Raw genomic sequence first — 19046 nt, 5'->3', positions numbered from 1 at the left:
GGAAAACTGGACAGGGACATGTAAAAGTATGAGATTCGATCACTCCCTAACACCATACACAAAAATAAGCTCAAAATGGATTAAAGACCTAAATGTAAGGCCAGACACTATCAAACTCTTAGAGGAAAACACAGGCAGAACACTCTATGACATAAATCACAGCAAGATCCTTTTGGACCCACCTCCTACAGAAATGGAAATAAAGACAAAAATAAACACATGGGACCTAATGAAACTTAAAAGCTTTTGCACAGCAAAGGAAACCATAAACAAGACCAAAAGACAACCCTCAGAATGGGAGAAAATATTTGCAAATGAAGCAACTGACAAAGGATTAATCTCCAAAATTTATAAGCAGCTCATGCAGCTCAATAACAAAAAAACGAACAACCCAATCCAAAAATGGGCAGAAGACCTAAATAGACATTTCTCCACAGAAGATATACAGACTGCCAACAAACACATGAAAGGATGCTCAACATCTTTACTCATTAGAGAAATGCAAATCAAAACTACAATGAGATATCATCTCACACCAGTCAGAATGGCCATCATCAAAAAATCTAGAAACAATAAATGCTGGAGAGGGTGTGGAAAAAAGGGAACACTCTTGCACTGCTGGTGGGAATGTGAATTGGTACAGCCACTATGGAGAACGGTATGGAGGTTCCTTACAAAACTACAAATAGAACTACCATATGACCCAGCAATCCCACTACTGGGCATATACCCTGAGAAAACTATAATTCAAAAAGAGACATGTACCAAAATGTTCATAGCAGCCCTATATACAATAGCCCGGAGATGGAAACAACCTAAGTGTCCATCATCGGATGAATGGGTAAAGAAGATGTGGCACATATATACAATGGAATATTACTCAGCCATAAAAAGAAACGAAATTGAGTTATTTGTAATGAGGTGGATGGACCTAGAGCCTGTCATACAGAGTGAAGTAAGTCAGAAAGAGAAAGACAAATACTGTATGCTGACACATATATATGGAATTTAAGAAAAAAAATGTCATGAAGAACATAGGGGTAAGACAGGAATAAAGACACAGACCTACTAGAGAATGGACTTGAGGATATGGGGAGGGGGAAGGGTAAGCTGTGACACAGTGAAAGAGCGGCATGGACATATATACACTACCAAATGTAAGGTAGATAGCTAGTGGGAAGCAGCCGCATAGCACAGGGAGATCAGCTCGGTGCTTTGTGACCACCTGGAGGGGTGGGATAGGGAGGGTGGGAGGGAGACGCAAAAGGGAGGGGATATGGGAACATATGTATATGTATAACTGATTAAATTTGTTATAAAGCAAAAAAAAATTAAAAATAAAGATGAAGAAAAAAAAAAGAATAAAATTTTGCCATTTATGACAAAAAAAAAAAGAGGGGTCCGGATACCTTGAGGGGGGTTTTGGAGGACGGGCAGAGGTTGGGTCAGTGGCAGGAGATACCATTTACCCCTGATCTCTGGGACAAGTGCACGCATAGGTCTGACAGTTACTTGTGTTTTCCTTCAAACTGGTTTCCTTCAAACTCCGATGATGACATCAGAGGCTTCCGACCTTCCCGATTGGATGGACCAGACTCCTTGGTGCTTGGCAGCAGTAGTAGACAACAGAATCTCGCCAGAGCTTCTCTCCACTGACAGTTGCCCCGCAGCTTGGAGAAGGGACGACCACTTGTGTTTAGCCCAAGTCCAGAAGAAGAGTTGGGACAAAGCAGAGTCTAGGCTTCGAGGAAGGGAAGAGTCTGGGAGACATCATGGACAATCGTCAACCGACTTCCCAGGCTGAGGAGCTGAATTCCCAGTCCAGCTCTTCAGGGTACCCCCTGGAGTTGACTGTCTATGAAGAAAGCCCAGGACCATCAGGTGAGGGAGCTGGCATGAGAAGGAATTTCAGAGATTTGACCAGTAAGGAGGAAAGGGTACAGAGGTCGGGAAGGAGCACCTGCATAAGGTGCCTATGAAAGAAAGGAGACATTCAGAAAGCCAGGGATTGAGGGAGGAGAGCACAGGAGCTGGGGACACGGAACACCTGGGGAGCAAGAAACAGGGTTAGGAGATGAGATCCAAGGATGAGAGAAGAGGAGAGAGGAAACAAGGGGAGGGTTCTTTTATCTACCATGAGAAAGAGTTTCGAGGACGGGAAGCTGGACAAATGACAAAAAGAGTCAGGGGAGGGATAGGTAGATATGGACAGAGAAAGATGGAAAGATGACTTGGGGCAAGGTCAGCGGTCTGTGAGACTGGAAAGCACGGGGGTGCTTCGGGGGGGGAGGCGGAGTCGGGGTGGGGTTGGGTGGTCACCAGTGAAGACGAGAGCATCATACTGTAGTCTCTTCTCCTTCGTCAGCTCCCTGGGCTGGTTGCAGCCCCCCGCCTCAGCGCCCCGGCTGTAAGAGGAAGAGGTCAGTGGCGTTCAGAGCGGAGGTGGAGGGCAACACGGCCGCTGAGGCCCAGGACACCTGGGTCGTGGAGTCGCTGTGTGGGCTCAAGATGAAGCTGAAGCGACAGCGGGTGTCTTCAGTGCTGCCTGAGCACCACGAGGCCGACACCTGGGTCGTGGAGTCGCTGAGTGGGCTCAAGATGAAGCTGAAGCGACAGCGGGTGTCTTCAGTGCTGCCCGAGCACCATGAGGCCGACACCTGGGTCGTGGAGTCGTTCAGTGGGCTCAAGATGAAGCTGAAGTGACAGCGGGTGTCTTCAGTGCTGCCTGAGCACCACAAGGTCTTCAAGTAGATGCTTGGTAAGGACCCACCGCCCTGCCCAGCAATCCTATACTTGAAAAACAAACAAACCAAAACTTCCCATGACTACACTTTCCCAGTGGAAAAGAATTCCCTGCTACTTGGTGCGCTCTCCGTCCCTGGCGGACTGTCTACGGATAAAGGATACGGGGGACACATAAAAGATACAGGATGAGGTTAGACTTAGAAATGATACAAGACTAGGTTAGATTTAGAAATGATACAGGATTAGGTGCGCTTGGTTTCAACTGTACCCGAGACTCTAGCTCTTACTGGCCTTTTGAATCTTACTGGCATGTTCGGGGTGGGGGGAGGAGGGGCTGACAAGCCATCTTCACCCCCTGACATGACTGTCAATTGAGACACTGGCTGAGAGTATCTTGATGCCCTCTGCAGGTACGTGAATGCATGATGAAGGGGCATCACTCCCTGTCACTCGGCCCCCCCAGAAGGGGAGTCACCCCCTTTCCTCCCACAGTGAATGGTCTTCCCTCCCCTCTTTCCGTCAGCTTCACCCTGGGCCACATCTTGGCATTTCTCCAGGGGGGCACGGTTCACCCTCTTGGCTCTGGAATGCTCCCACGACAGCCCTGTTCCCACTGGCAACATCTGCCCTTTTTTCACAGAGGATCCTGTCGTTAAGAAATTCCTCGCCTGGGACAAAAACCTGGAAGTATCTGACAAGGTAAGTCACCCACTGAGATGGATTCCTGCTCCAGCGCCTGTTCTAGGTGGGCGCGCTGGGTGCTTTCTACACCCACGTTTCCACTCCCCTCCTAACCTCATGCCTTGTCAACACTTCCCTCCAGGGGCCTCGAGGTCCCCTCTGGGATCTGAGCCCCAGGAGTGCCCCTTTGGTGGTTGCTGCCTAAGTCCCCTCTCCTCTCAGCTCCTGGGGACTCGCCTTGGCTCCGGTTCATCCAACACCGTCCTGTGCCCGCGGCCCTAAGTCCACGCCCTCAATCCCACAGCCTCCCATCCTTGGAGCGCCGCCAACTCTGACCTTCTGTCCTCTCCCCTTCCCCAAATAACCAGGCTCACCCCACACGGGGGTCTCTCCTCCAAGTGGCACCACCCATTCCTCGTCCCCTGCTCCCTTCTCCCTCCCACTCTTTCTCCTCTTCCAGGATGTGACCTCTCTCCTACGTTTTTTCCCCTCTTTCCATCAGTATCTCCTGTCGATGGTGATAGCGTATGTCAGCCGGGCCGGGCTCTTCCCCTGGCAATTCCAGAGAATCCATTTCTTCATAGCTCTGTGAGTACCTTGCTCCATCCCCGCCATCAATATTCAACACCCTGGGAGGGCAGAGGGAGAGACGTGGGGCTCTGACCTTTCATCTATTTTTTTAAACCCCTTTGTACTGACTCTAGGTGTGAAAATGACAGGATTACGGTACCGTGGTTTCTTTTTCAAACCATGTTCTGTTTTTTATAGCATTCATTGTCAAAACAAACTACCCTCATGTCAATTAAAACACTGAAAGAAACAAAGCAAAACGCAAAACTTTCCTAAGAGGAGAGGAAGAAAGAACTGACACCATCCTGCCCCCGAGTAACAGACTTGAGACGTTTCCGGTTCGAATTCTCCGGTCTCGGGTCTTCCCACATCAGCACCAAGTGTGATTATCTTCCGTTTCTGCGTTCCCACGACAAATGCCACAATCGGGGCCCGTATCACATAGCGCGGATTTGGTGTCAAATGCTCCCCACTGATGTTTCTTCCAAGTCTCCCAAGTCAGTTGGCTCTATTTGCCTGAACATCCTTCCAAAACACAGGTCTGACCGCTTCACACAATTTCATTGGCTAATGACATGCCAAATCAAGGCCAGAGTTCTGCGTTGGGATTTAACCCTCTCTGCAATCTCCAGCACACCGTCCTGATACTTTATTCCTCTGTTTCACTGCTCCTTCCAAATACCCTGCCCTCTAAGTTTCTATTGAGCTTTCTGTCCAGGTATCTTTGCCATACATTTATCTGAAGAAAACGACCCTATCCTTAAAGTGGGTTCAAACACCAAAACCTTCACGATGCCCGATCTCCCTAACTTCTGCATCCCAGAGGCACTTTAGTTCAAATTGTATTATAATGTGATGCTTTGCATTATAGTCATTTCTTATCTCCCCCCTTCCCCTTCCCCGGTCCCACTAGACTAGACACCATGTGGAAGGCAGGTCTCGTCAAAATGTCGATGCATTCCCAAAACACTCAGCACAATTCTTTTCATTGGGCAAATGTTTGTTATTGTGAGACTTCCAGGTAATCAGTATTGCATTTGGCCATGAGATAAAATGTTCATTCATTCATTCATTCATTCATCTAACAAACCTTATAAAGTACACCCTACATGCTGGGGAATATGAGGTGGTGGGAACAGAGATTCACAAAAGGCTGTTGAATTCATGCATCAATATGAACCAAGCCCTAAATGTGTCAGTTGCTAGGAGAGGGATGAATGCAGAAACAGATCAGATCAGCTCCTGCCCTCAGGAACTGTACATGTACCTACAACATAGGAAGAGAGGTGTGTGCACATAAAACAAGTTGAAGGGAACGGGGGGTTTGGATCGTGTCCTCATCATCAAGGTGTGAGAGGCACCCTTCCGAAGGTCCTGCCTGGCAGTGGCTCCTTGATGACTGGGCGGCTCCCGGTGACGCTGGGCAGGGCTGGGTGGGTCGTGTGAGGATGCTCAGCCTGCCTCTTTTCTGGGAAGCTGACCTCAAGTGGAGGCCCTTCCTGTCCTGATGACAGCGACCTGATGTCTTTCCCCAGCTATGTGGCCAGCGACATGGAAGAGAACAACCAGGCCCCCAAGCAGGCCATCGTTTCGTTCCTCTATGGAAAGAACAGCTCCCAGCATGCCTTGTTCCACAAACTGCGTTCCCAGTTCATCCGTTCCATGGGCTGGAAGGCACGGGTCACTCGGGAAGAGTGCGAGCAGGTGGGTGGGCTGTGGCGGTCTCGGGGAGGGGGAGGGACGGAGAGGAGGTGGGGATCATGGGGGACTCGGTTTGGGACTTGGGGACAGACGAGAAAGAACCGGAGGCGGGGCAACAGGAGGCAGCGGCATCCTCATTGCCAGGGGCTGTTTGTCTTTCCAGATCCAGGCTTTTGATCCAGAGCTCTGGGTGTGGGGAAGAGATCGCGCCCTCTTGCCCCAGAGGCCCCAGGACCACGCAGGCCTGAGGTCATCGGCCTGCGCAAAGGTAGGTCTGCGTGCGCAAAGGTGCGGGTGGAATGACGTGTTGTCTACTGAGGAAATCGGAGGAATCCCACTGCTGGACCCGCATCACCTCTCACGCTGTGAAGGGGGCCAGCCAGGCACACAGCCACATGCCGACTCTGCGCCAGCCACGGACTGACAGCCACACACAGACACCAGCACCGCGGGGCCCGTGGGCACCAGACCTCGGGGAAACCAGTTTGTCCCAGACGCATGGGTCTCACTGAAGTTATTTCACCCAAAGCAATTGGGTCCAAATAACAGCTTTGACGAGATGGTGATTGTTTTCCATATACTGTGTTTCCAGTTTCTCTTTTTCATTCATTTTTGGCCTGACATCCCTCAGGGTTATGGGTTCTAGCATTTATCTACAACAAAGTAAATGTCTACAAACAGGATATTAGATAGAACAGCCCACACGTTCAATAAGAAAAGATGAACTATGACTAGCTTTATATTCATCCAAATTTACTTTCAAATTGCCTATGGCCAGATCACCTGTGACTCTTTATTCCCCCTGACTCACCACTTCTGGACCAATGATTCCTCTAGTACAATGCACCTTTTCCCCCTCACGTTTATGTTCAAGGGGGTTTATCACAACGACTGAAGGTTAAGGAATGCCATCTTCAGCATGGCTTATTACAACTGACACATTAGAGTTCTAGATGTGGGCAGAGGATTGAGCAAACATTTGGTTTAAATCTTGCAAACTAGCTGTCTTAGTCCATTCAACCTGCCCTACTACAGACCGCGTTGCTTAGAAACAACACAGCACGGTCTCTTTTACAAGGGCAATAATCTCATTCATGAGGGCTCTACCCCATGACCTAATAACCTCCCAAAGACCCCACCTCCTAATACCAGCACCTTAGGGGTTAAGATTTTAAGATTTCAACATAAGAATTTTGGGGGACACAAACATTCAGCACATAACACTAACCAAGTTTAGGGCTGAGTATTATTTAAACATTAGGATCCAGGGACTTCCCTGTTGGCACAGTGGTTAAGAAACCGCCTGCCAATGCAGGGCACACAGGTTTGAGCGCTGGTCCGGGAAGACCCCACATGCCGCGGAGCAACTAAGCCCGTGCGCCACAACTACTGCGCCTGCGCTCTAGAGCCCACGAGCCACAACTACTGAGCCTGCGTTCTAGAGCCCGCAAGTCGCAACTACTCAGCCTGTGCGCCTAGAGCCCGTGCTCCGCAACAAGAGAAGCCGTCAGGAGAAGCAACGGAGAGTAGTCCTCGCTCACCACAACTAGAGAAAGCCCACACACAGCAACAGAGACCCAATGCAGCCAAAAATAAAAGAAAGAAAATAAGTAAATAAATGAAAACTTAATAATAACATAGACATTAGGATGCAGGGTTAGGGTTAGGGATCCGGCCTCAGGTCTCCTGGTCCACGATGTTGACTTGTCAGTGATGTCTGTAGTGTGCTTCCAAGTTCAGAATTTAAGTGGTGCCAAAGGACCAAGGTGAGTTAAGACTAAAGCAGCATTCTCCAAATGCCAGCTCCCTGAGCAGAATCACCTGGAGTCTGGGCTATAAAGCAGATTACTGGGCCTGACCTTGGGTGTATTCAGTAGTTTTTGGAGTCAGGGTCACCAAAGTCCAAGAATCGCACTTGAAAACAATGAATGGTTCAGGACTGGGGTTCAGAATGGAGAATTTGAGATAAAACTCCAATCATAAATGAGTCTCAATTCTGGTTAGAATTGACTAAGAATGTGAAAACCTTTATATCTGGACAGTTGCCACTTTGAAATCTGACATCCTTGCTCCTTCTCTTACTTCCAGATCACAGAGCCCAGGAGAGATGAGGATGTTCAACAAGAGGTCAATCCAGACACTGACGACAGCCGTGAAGAAGGAAGGGAGAAGCCTCTTGTGCAGATCATCGAGAAGAAGCCAGCATCTTCTAGAATGAGCGGAGGCGACTTTTCGTGTTCTACTCCTAGGAGCGGGGCGTGCTTCTAGGAGTCTGTGGCAGGACAATAAGAAAACAGGGTTTATTCAGATTCCACCCTTTTGGAAGGCACCACCTCAATTTTCAGATCATTTCATTTCCATCTCCCCTGAGACGAACATTGGAGGTCCCATTTTTTATACACTTGTTTGCCCCAGTCTAGAAGCATTTGAAGGTGGAGTGTAGCGGCTCAGAATAGGAGGGAATAACATTAAAATATATAATTAGAAAAATATATATATATATATAATTACAGCCACAGGGTCATGACTCATGACTTAAGTTTCACTGGCTTATTTTGAAAATGTCACCTATAAAATTATTGTATTTTTATATTTTATATTTATATATTTATTTTAAATAGTTTTGAAATAGTCTTCATTTTGAAACATCTTATTACTACAAACTTTTGTGATGAGAACTGTAGCTGTTGTATATTTACACATATATACAATTTTACTCACATTTTCAAGAGAGATTGTTGATTTTATCTATTACATAATATTGCCATTCTACTTATAGCATAGTGGGTATTTCCTCTCAATTCTTGTAAGCATAAATTTGTATTTTTTTAGTTCTCATTATTGAATTGTGGGAATTCAGTCGTAATTTTTTAACTTGCCTCAGCATGTTGGTATGTTATTTTAGATTGTTCAAGAGTACTGTGCGATGCAGCTTTTGGAGAACTACAATAAAGATGAAAGTCTTCTCACAGTCAGGATGTGTGTGGTCATTACCAGTCGGCTTCGCCTCTTTGCTGTCCAACGAGGTGTTGCTTAATGGCATTGTGATTATCCAACCACATTTCTTAACTCTGAAAAATAGTCCTCAATTATTTTTCATGTAGAGAAAACTACAGAAGATGAGGCAGGTCTTGCATCATTCAGGACTCCAATACTGAGAGACAACTCTTGGGTAAAAGGAAAGATAGCTTTATTGAGGAAGCCGGCAGTCCAGAAGAGAGGTGGACTCATGTCCCGAAGAACCAACTCTCCCCTCCTGAAGTTTTGCTTGAGGACTATACAGGGAAAAGAGAAAGGGGCTACATGTTGAAGAGAGGGTTACAGGGTGCGTGATCAGCTCACGGTCATTCTTCTGATTGGCCAGTGGTGAGGTAACGGGGACTCAACATCATCAGCCTTCTGGTTCCAACTGGTCTGGGGTCTACGTGCTTGTGGGCAACATGCAGTTAACTTCTTCCACCTGCTGGGGGTTTCAGTCTCTGCCAAACAGCTCCAAGGACGTGGCTCAGAATATTACCCAATAGCCCTTGAGGAGGAACTAAAGGTCCTTGACTTTGTTTAACAGCCAAGAGATGATTATTTTGTCTTGGCTGTTTTTTCGGCCTCGCCACGCAGCTTGCAGGATCTTAGTTCCCTGATCAGGGATCGAAAACAGGCCTCTAGCAGTGGAAGCGCAGAATCCTAACCGCTGAAGTGCCAGGGAGTTCCTGACAGTAGACTTTAAAAAAAAAAAAACCAGACCAAAAGGAACACAGTTTTAAGGAAGCTTAACTTTCTCAGAAATGCAGAAATTTTGTTGTGCATTTACTTTCTTTCTTTTTTTCCCCCAATACATTCATTTATATATTTATTTATTTTTGTCTGCGTTGGGTCTTCGTTGTTGCACGTGGGCTTTCTCTAGTTGCAGTGGAGCGGGGGCGACTCTTCATTGCGGTGCGTCGGCGTCTCCATGCGGTGGCTTCTCTTGTTCCGGAGCATGGGATCTAGGCACGTCGATTCCAGTAGTTGTGGCTCACAGGCTCTAGAGGTTTTTTATGTTTTGCAAGTATTCATCAAATGTTTATTGCTTGAATGAATGACAAATAATTTCTTCCAACAATCTTCAAACTGCTTAACACTATGACAATATTTAGCGTTTCAAATTTCACATGACCTTAGTCTTTCCGTGCTCTAGTTTCTAAAAGCACGTGGGATCTTCCCGGACCAGGGCTTGAACCAGTGTGCCCTGCACTGGCGGGCGGATTCTTAACCAAGGAGCCACCAGGGAAGTCCCTGTGCATTTATTTTCAAAAAAATAATAAGGCCGGATGAATTCAGAACTAGGTGCAGAAACCTCTTCCAGTGAGATACAGAATCTCTGCTGTTTAGGCAGATTTAGAGAACAACTTTTCCAACCACTTATTAAAGAGACCAATACTCCATGAAAAAAATTTATCATTTGTACAGAGAGAAAACCAAACTCCAGCTTTGCATCAATATAATATTTGCTACTAAGAGAACCATAAGCTCTTTTTTGAAAATCTCTGGAATAAACATCAAAACTGAGCTGCCTTCGGCTCAGACAAATAAAATTCCCTTTCTACCCGTCTCCTACAACTTTCTATACTCATTCAGGTTGTGTCCTTCACTATCCTCTTTCTGGTGCTGGAACAATCAGTCATTTTACTTTAGGACCAAACTATTTTTGTTCCTGTTAATAAACAAAACTACATCGCATTATCTTGCATACAAAGTTGTACCTCTCAGTTGCTGGAACCAAGCAGGACCATGCACGGCCCTTCCATGTCCCCTGCCTCTTGTTTGTAAAATAGCTGCAGTCTCCCAGGCCTCCCCTGAGTCACCAAAGAACAGGTTCAAGCAGTTACTGATTAGGACAACAGCAGTCACAGAATCTTTACTTCCTCCCGAAGGACATAAGTAACAGTGTCAGACACACACTCCTAACTTGTTTTGCAGATACTAAAACCACTACAAGAGGAGAAAGCTAACTGTATGATGACCAGACTGGAGCTATGACACAAGCTGCTCCATCTTGAGCAGACCTGAACCAATGGCTTACACAATTCCAGGAACTGGCCTTAAGGAAATGGGAACAAACCAACACTGGAATTGAAGATTAACTGTGCCTGAAACAATCAACATGACACTGACCACACCGCTGCATGACCAATTTCAAGATGATGGTCAGAGCTGACTGTGCTACTCTGCATGGAGCCCCCACCGGCACAGCCCAGAGACTCCCCGTCTTTTCCCTATCAACCCCTTTTCCCTCTCATTGGCAACTGGGAGATGGTATTGGGGACACTAGCCCACCATCTTCCCAGGTTGCCAGCTTCCTGAATAAAGCATCTTTCTTCTTCCACCAACCCTTGTCTCTGGAACACTGACTTCTGAGCGATGAGCAGCTGAACCTGAGTTCTGTTCCAGCCGATAACATCACTATGGGTCAAGTCTCATTCATACTATATTAATACTAACTTTGAACCAAAGTTACTTCCATTTCACAAAGAAAACTAGGAGTGAATGATTGACAACTGCCCATCACACATCAGCATTTCAGGCTAGCAGAGCTCATGAACACACATAACACAACTTTACACAGCCACAAACATCCCTTACACAACTTATTCAAGTGGCAGAGACAAACACATTCATTAACACACCCACAGACAGAGCCTCTAGGTAACAAGTAAACATATGCAGCAAGAGCATATAACTTGAGATTATGCTTAGTAATCAATGCCTCAGGTTTCTGTCTTGCTTAGAAATGACCTCGGTATCCAATGATTAGCCAGTAAGTAACACAATTTAGTAGCAGTTCAAGGGTTTACGGAAACTGAAGATCTTGGAATTTATCGACAAGCTAACACAGTAGAAAACATAGTTACTGTTGAAAGAAAGTTTGTCAGAATAAAAACTAAATGTGGTTAAACACAAACTTACATTTTTCATAACCTTAAACATTAAGTAGAAGTAATATTAGCTTATTTGATGGGCACACCTATATGAATTTAGGAAGAACACACCCAAGCAGAATTGTTTTAAATGTATGCCTAATACTGATAAATAAGATACGAATAACTTTTTATGAAACCAAAAATATTAAACTAGCTTCATGTGTCAAAGATTTACCTAAATTATGTAAACTTGAAGTCTTTAAATTTCTGAGTTGATTTTTTTTTTTTTGGCTGCACCGAGGGGCTTGCTGGATCTTAGGTTCCTGACCAGGGACTGAACCTGGACCCTGGCAGTGAAAGCACCGAGTCCTAACCACTGGACCGCTGGGGAAGTCCCTGACTTGATTTCAATAAGAATATTTTTCTAGCACATTTAAAGTATTAGAAGTTCTAATTCCTTTCTCTCTGAGAATTTTAGGGATATATAATTTTTATAAGCACATTTGTATCTTTGTAAGCCAATCAGGACAGAAACCCTTTAATTTAACAGACTCTACAATCTACTTTAATAGATCCAGAAGTAGGAAAACATTACATACTCGCACTGTCAGAGGTAAAGACCTTTTTGAATTACAGATACACAGACATACAGAGAAATGGAACTTTTACCTGCAGTTTTAAGTCTTAGACTTGGGTCAGGAATAAACACTCACCAGTCTAGATATTAAAGAGCTGTTCTCATCCCATTGGGCAAGAGATTCTTAATTGATTTGAGCTTGTCAAAGTAGACAAATAGACAAACAGAAAAGACTAAGAAAAGACTAACAAACTAGATCCTCTGTTACCTCTCACCTAACTGAGATTAGTTCTGTAGAAACTTAATCCCTTTAGAGACCATCAAGTCTTCAAACGACAGAGCCAAACTCAGAATCACTGCTGCGACAAATGGGGAACCACTTAGCTGGAATCTGAAAACAAAGGAGAAACACAAAAGTAATAGAAGGGGAAACTAAAGAAACAGAAAGTGAGCCAAGTTCAAAGGCTGCTTGGGTTCACCCCTGGGAGAGGAGACAAGATGTACCTGGGCTTCACTGGCTCATGAAATACACCACTTGTTGCTGGGCTTTTACAGCTTTATTTACGTAGAACTGATATACAAAATCTAGCCCATGTTTAATGTATATAACTTGATGAGTTTGGACATATGCACACACCTGTGATACCATCACCACCATCACGGTAATATACTCATCACTTCCAAAAGATTCCTTCTATCCCTCTGTGTGTGTGTATCTGTGTTAGAAAGACGTAACACGGCACCAGGTACATGAAAAGGTGCTCAACGTCACTAATCATCTGGGAAATGCAAATCAAAATCATCATGAGATACTACCTCACATCTGTTAGAATGCCTACAATTTTTTATTTTTTTTTAAAGATAAGAGTTGTCAAGGTGGTAGAGAAATCGTAACCCTTGCATATTGTACGCAGGAATGTAACATTGTGCAGGCACTGTGGAAAACAGTATGGAGTTTTCTCAAAATCTTTTAAATAAAATTTCCATATGATCCAGCAATCCCACTTCTGGGAATACAGGCCCAGCTCAGAGACACTGCAGCTTCAGTTCCAGAACACTGCAATGAAGCCAATACCGCCATAAAGCGAGTCACATGAAATTTCTGGTGTACCCGTGCATGAAAAGCTTCTGTTTACACTATACTGTAGTCTGTTAAGTGTGCGACAGCCTTGTGTCTAAACAAACAATGTACATACCTTTATTGAAATATACTTTGGGGAAGAGAAATATAGATAAATGGAACAGGATCGAAAGCCCAGAGATAAGCCCACGCACACATGGTCACCTTATCTTTGATGAAGGAGGCAAGAATATACAATGGAGAAAAGACAGCCTCTTCAATAAGTGGCGCTGGGAAAACTGGACAGCTACCTGTAAAAGAATGAAATGAGAACACTACCTAACACCATAACACAAAAATAAACTCAAAATGGATCGAAGACCTAAAGGTAAGGCCAGACACTGTCTAACTCATAGAGGAAAACACAGGCAGAACACTCTATGACATAAATCACAGCAAGATCCTTTTGGACCCACCTCCTAGAGAAATGGAAATAAAAACAAAAATAAACAAATGGGACCTATTCAAACTTAAAAGCTTTTCCACAGGAAAGGAAACCATAAACAAGACAAAAAAACAACTCTCAGAGTGGGAGAAAATAGTTGTAAATGAAGCAACTGACAAAGGATTAATCTCCGAAATATACAAGCGGCTCACGCAGCTCAATATCAAAAAAACAAACAACTGAATCCAAAAGTGGACACAAGACCTAAATGGACATTTCTCCAAAGAAGATATAAGATTGCCAACAAACACATGAAAGGATGCTCAACGACACTAACCATTAGAGAAAGGCAAATCACAACTACGGTGAGGTATCAGCTCACACCACTCAGCATGGCCATCACCAAAAAATCTACAAACAATAAATGCTGGAGAGGGTGTGGAGAAAAGGGAACCCTCCCCCTGCACTGTTGGTGGGAATGTACATTGATACAGCCACTACGGAGAACAGTATGGAGGTTCCTTAAAAAACTGAAAATAGGGCTTCCCTGGTGGTGCAGTGTTTAACAATCCTCCTCCCAATGCATGGGACATGGGTTCGAGCCCTGGTCCGGGAAGATCCCACATGCCGCAGGGCAGCTAAGCCCGTGTGCCACAACTACTGAGTCTGCACTCTAGAGCCCGCGAGACACACCCACTGAGCCCGCATGCCACAACTACTGAAGCCCGCATGCCTAGAGCCCGCGCTCCACAACAAGAGAAGCCACCGCAATGAGAAGCCCGCGCACCACAACACTGAAGCACCTGCTCGCTGCAATTAGAGAAAGCCCGCGTACAGCAACAGAGACCCAACACAGCCAAAAATAATGAATAGATAAAAATACATAAATTTATACAAAAAAAACCCAACTAACAATAGAACTACCATATGATCCAGCAATGCCACTCCTGGGCATATACGCTGAGAAGTCCATAATTCAAAAAGAGACACGTACCACAATGTTCACTGCAGCACTATTTACAATAGCCAGGACATGGAAGCAACTTAAGCGTCCACTGACAGATGAATGGATAAAGAAGATGGGGCACATATATACCATGGAATTTGACTGAGCCATAAAAACAAACGGAATTGAACTATTTGTAGTGAGGTGGATGGACCTAGAGTCTGTGAAACAGAGTGAAGTAACTCAGAAAGAGATAAACAAATACCGTATGCTAACACATATTTATGGAATCCAAAGGAAAAAAAGTGGTTCTAATGAACCTAGTGGCAGGACAGGGATAAAGATGCAGACGTAGAGGATGCACTTGAGGACACGGGGAGGGGGAAGGGTAAGCTGGGACGAAGCGAGATGGAAACCAAAGGGAAAAAAAAGTGGTTCTGATGAACCTAGTGGCAGGACAGGAATAAAGACGCAGACATAGAGAATTCACTTGAGGACACGGGGAGGGGGAAGGGTAAGCTGGGACGAAGAGAGACAGTGGCATGGACACATATACACTACCAAATGTAAAACCGATAGGTAGTGGGAAGCAGCCGCATAGCACAGGGAGATCAGCTCAGTGCTTTGTGTCCACCTAGAGGGGTGGGAAAGGGAGGGTGGGAGGGAGACGCAAGATGGAGGGGATATGGGGATACAGGTATACATACAACTGATTCACTTTGTTATACAGCAGAAAGTAACACAACGCTGTAAAGCAATTCTACTCCAATAAAGATGTTAAAAAAAATACTTTAGGGACTTCCCTGGTGGTCCAGTGGTTAAGAATCCGCCTTCCTACAGGGGGCGCAGGTTTGATTCCCTGGTCGGGGAACTGAGATCCCACGTGATGTGGTGTGCAGCACAGCCGAAACAAAAAGAAAATTAAAAATACTTTACTGCTAAAAAATGCTAACCATCATCTGAGCCTTCGGCGAGTAGTAACCTTTTTGCTGATGGAGGGTTTGAAATAGTGTGAGAATTACTAAAATATGACACAAAGACAAGAAGTGAGCAACTACTGTTGGAAATACAGTGCCAACAGACTTGCTCAACAAAGAGTTGCCGCAAACCTTCAATTTGTGAAAAACACAAGATCCGGGAAGCACAATAATTATAATAGAATATAATGTAATAGAATATAATACAACATAATATAGCCTGTATATTCAAAGAAAAGGAAATCAATATCTAGAAGAGATACATGCACCTCTATAGTCATTACAGCATTATTCACCAGAGCCAAGATAGGGAAAAAATGCAAATTTTCATCCACAGAGAAATGGATAAAGAAAATGGGGTATATACATAGGATATTATTCAGACTTTCCTATTAGAAGGAAATCCTACCAGTTGTGACAACGGGGATATAAACAGAACACATTATGATAGGTGAAATAAGTCAGTCACAGAAGGACAAAACTGTGTGTTTCCACTTATATGAGGTGAGGTATCTAAAAGAGTCACCCATAAATTGTCAGGGGTGGGGGAGGAGAGAATGGGGAGTTGTTCAACGGGTATAAGGTTACAGTTACACAGGATGAATACGTTCTAGAGAACTGCTGTATGACTAAGCATCTCTAGTTAACGAGGCACACTATTGTTTTCGTTTGAATTAAAAAAGTTTAATTCAAGTGTAACTGACCTACAACACTATGTTAGTTCCAGGTGCATAATATCAATATTTCTGTACATTAGAAAATGATCACCAAGATTAACTCTAGTTATGGTCTAGTTACCATCCGTCACCATACAAAGTTATAATGCTATTGACTGTATTGCCCATGCTGTATAGTTCATTCCCATGACTCATTTATTTTCTAACTGCTTATCTGTTCCTCTTAATCTCCCTCACCTATTTCACTCATCCACCTACCCTCTTCTGGCAACCACCTGTTTGTTCTCTGTATCTATGAGTCTGTTTCTCTTTAGTGACATTAGTTCATTTGTTTTGTTTTTTAGAGTCCACATACAAATGAGATCATACGGTATTTGTCTTTCTCTGTCTGACATATTGCACTTAGCATAATACACTCTAGCTCCATCCACGTTGCCACAAAATGGCAAGATTTCATTTTTTTTTAATTTTTAAAAATTTATTTATTTTACTTTTGGCTGCATTGGGTTTTTGTTGCTGCATGCAGCCTCTTTTCTAGTTGCGGCGAGCGGGGATTTCTCTTCCTTGCGGTGCATGGGCTTCTAATTGCGGTGGCTTAGCTTGTTGCAGAGCATGGGCTCTAGGTGAGCGGGCTTCAGTAGCTGTGGTACGTGGGTTCAGTAGTTGTGGCTCACAGGCTCTAGAGCATGGCTCAATAGTTGTGGCACACGGGCTTAGCTGCTCCGTGGCATGTGGGATCTTCCCGGACCAGGGCTTGAACCCATTTCCCCTGCACTGGCAGGCGGATTCTTAACCACTGCATCCACAGGGAAGCCCCTCATTCTTCTTCTTCTTTTCTTTTTTTCTGGCTAATAGTCCATTGTGTGTGTGTGTACAGTTATATATATATACATATACATATATATATGTATATATATATATACGTATACATATAAATATATATGTATATATGACACATCTTCTTTATCCATTCATCTATGGATGGACACTTAGGTTGCTGCTATACACTGGCTATTATAAATAATGCTCAATGAACAGAGGGGTGCATGTGTCTTTTTGAACTAGCGTTTTTGTTTTCTTCCGAAAAAATACACAGAAGTGGAATTTCTGGATCTTATAATAGTTCTACTTTAAAAGTTTTGAGGAATGAGGTGCACTACTTTTGAAACAAAGTTTACCTGGTGATGTTAGGTGAATCCATCCAAGATCTCTGTGAAGACCTCCAAAACTGTTAAAACATAAGGGTAGGGACTTCCCTGGTGGTCCAGGGTTAAAGAATCTGCCTTACAGTGCAGGGTACCTGGGTTCAATCCCTGGTCAGGACACTGAGACCCCACGTGCCACAGTGTAACTAAGGAATGGTGTGGAGGAGGTTAAGGAAAAGACCATGCCAAGCTCAGAGGCCGTTTCAGATGGCAACAAACTCCTGACATTGACTGCAAATCAAAGTTCTTTATGTGGAACAATCGAAGAGGCAGGATGGGTCCTGTTAGCAAGGTCCCCTGAGATGCCAGGTCACCTGACCCCCAGCTCCAGATGCAGAGATGTCCGGGACCCAGGCTTTGCTGGCCTGGGAAGGCTGAGGGTGCCCAGCTGCTGACAGGACACACGAGGTGGGGGGATGAGGGGGGCCGGGGGAAAGAGCTGGTTGCCGCCCAAGGCAGACGAGCGTCTGTGCAGAACTGCCTCGGCTCAGCCTCGAGAAGCCTGTCTCAGAAATCGACAGCAAGTCTTCCAGAAGCTCTGCACATATTCCATTCAGGTGTCACTGGTCACATCTGTGGCTGCCCGGATGAAGACTGGGGGCCCACTCGTTCACACACTGAAAGTTACTACCAAATGCAAGAGAGTGAGGGATCAGACCATGAACTACTCTAATTTTAATGCCTAAGTAGAATCATGCGCACCTTAGTCTACTTTCCGGTTTTGCATTTGTAATTTCACAAAATGTGTGATTTGTGGGGCTTTTCTAATTGCTTGTCATTTTGCCTGATGCGAAAAAAACAGCACAATAAGAAAACATTATAGTTTCCACTGGTAATGGGCATAAAAATATACGCACTGTTCCTGCTTGAAAAGAGCATTAATGTGAACGTTCCAGATGATTTTCTATTTGGTGATGGGTTAAGCGGCTTGACCACATTCACTTTTATGTAAAGGGAAGATGAGAAAATTGCACTCTTCTCGCACTTTAAACTTTAAGAAAATGGATTTCGGGAAACCTGGATAACAAATTAAGAAAGCAATCAGAACTGCAAATATTTAGGGGTTTTAGGTTAGTTTCAAAACACAAGGGAACAACCCATGATGTATGTGTCTTAAAAGACCCCTTGGTACAGTAAGATTCCACAGACAGCCTTGTAATCACAGAACTCAGAACTGGTTACACATTTCCCACAAGCCACTTTCTCAGTGTTAGGTTAACAGTGTCGGCTCACTCCCCTGCTTGGGGGCAGAGAGGACCAGTCTCCTTTCCTTTCTGAGATTCCTTTCATGAGTGGCTAGAAAGCTTAAGCACTGGAATTTCATTAAAGAAAAGGAGTATTCCTCAGAGGATTGTAAATGACACAACCCCAAGAGGACTTTAACAGCTGCGTCCCTGTGTCAGAGACCTCCCACGCATGGCTGGGGCCCAAATGACACAGAACAGTGGGGGCCCAAGGGCCGCAGTCCTAGGATGCCGCTCCCCAACCAAAAGAGTCCTCTTGCTCCTCAGGGAAAAACAAAGGTGTTCTCAGACACACACAACTTCTGGAGCCAGGAAGTGAGG

General features: G+C 44.7%; 2 protein-coding genes across 2 annotated transcripts in view; one reads left to right on the top strand and one right to left on the bottom strand.

Moving 5' to 3' along the window:
- Nucleotides 1-19046, bottom strand: part of LOC307055622 (BCL-6 corepressor-like) — a 792095-nt gene that overhangs the window by 544301 nt on the left and 228748 nt on the right.
- LOC307056594 (speedy protein E4-like) lies at nucleotides 1773-7965 on the top strand (the record flags this gene model as incomplete). The annotated part of the gene is made up of 7 exons (XM_079709427.1): nucleotides 1773-1881; nucleotides 2366-2587; nucleotides 3386-3444; nucleotides 3929-4014; nucleotides 5532-5700; nucleotides 5861-5965; nucleotides 7786-7965. The coding sequence occupies 7 exons, from the start codon at nucleotides 1773-1775 to the stop codon at nucleotides 7963-7965; spliced, it is 930 nt and encodes a 309-aa protein (XP_079565553.1).

Source organism: Hyperoodon ampullatus (assembly GCF_949752795.1).
Source record: "Hyperoodon ampullatus genome assembly, chromosome: 7".
In the NCBI taxonomy this organism is placed as follows: domain Eukaryota; kingdom Metazoa; phylum Chordata; class Mammalia; order Artiodactyla; family Ziphiidae; genus Hyperoodon; species Hyperoodon ampullatus.
Note: the sequence above shows the minus strand (reverse complement) of the source record. Positions and strands in the feature narration are given on the sequence as shown.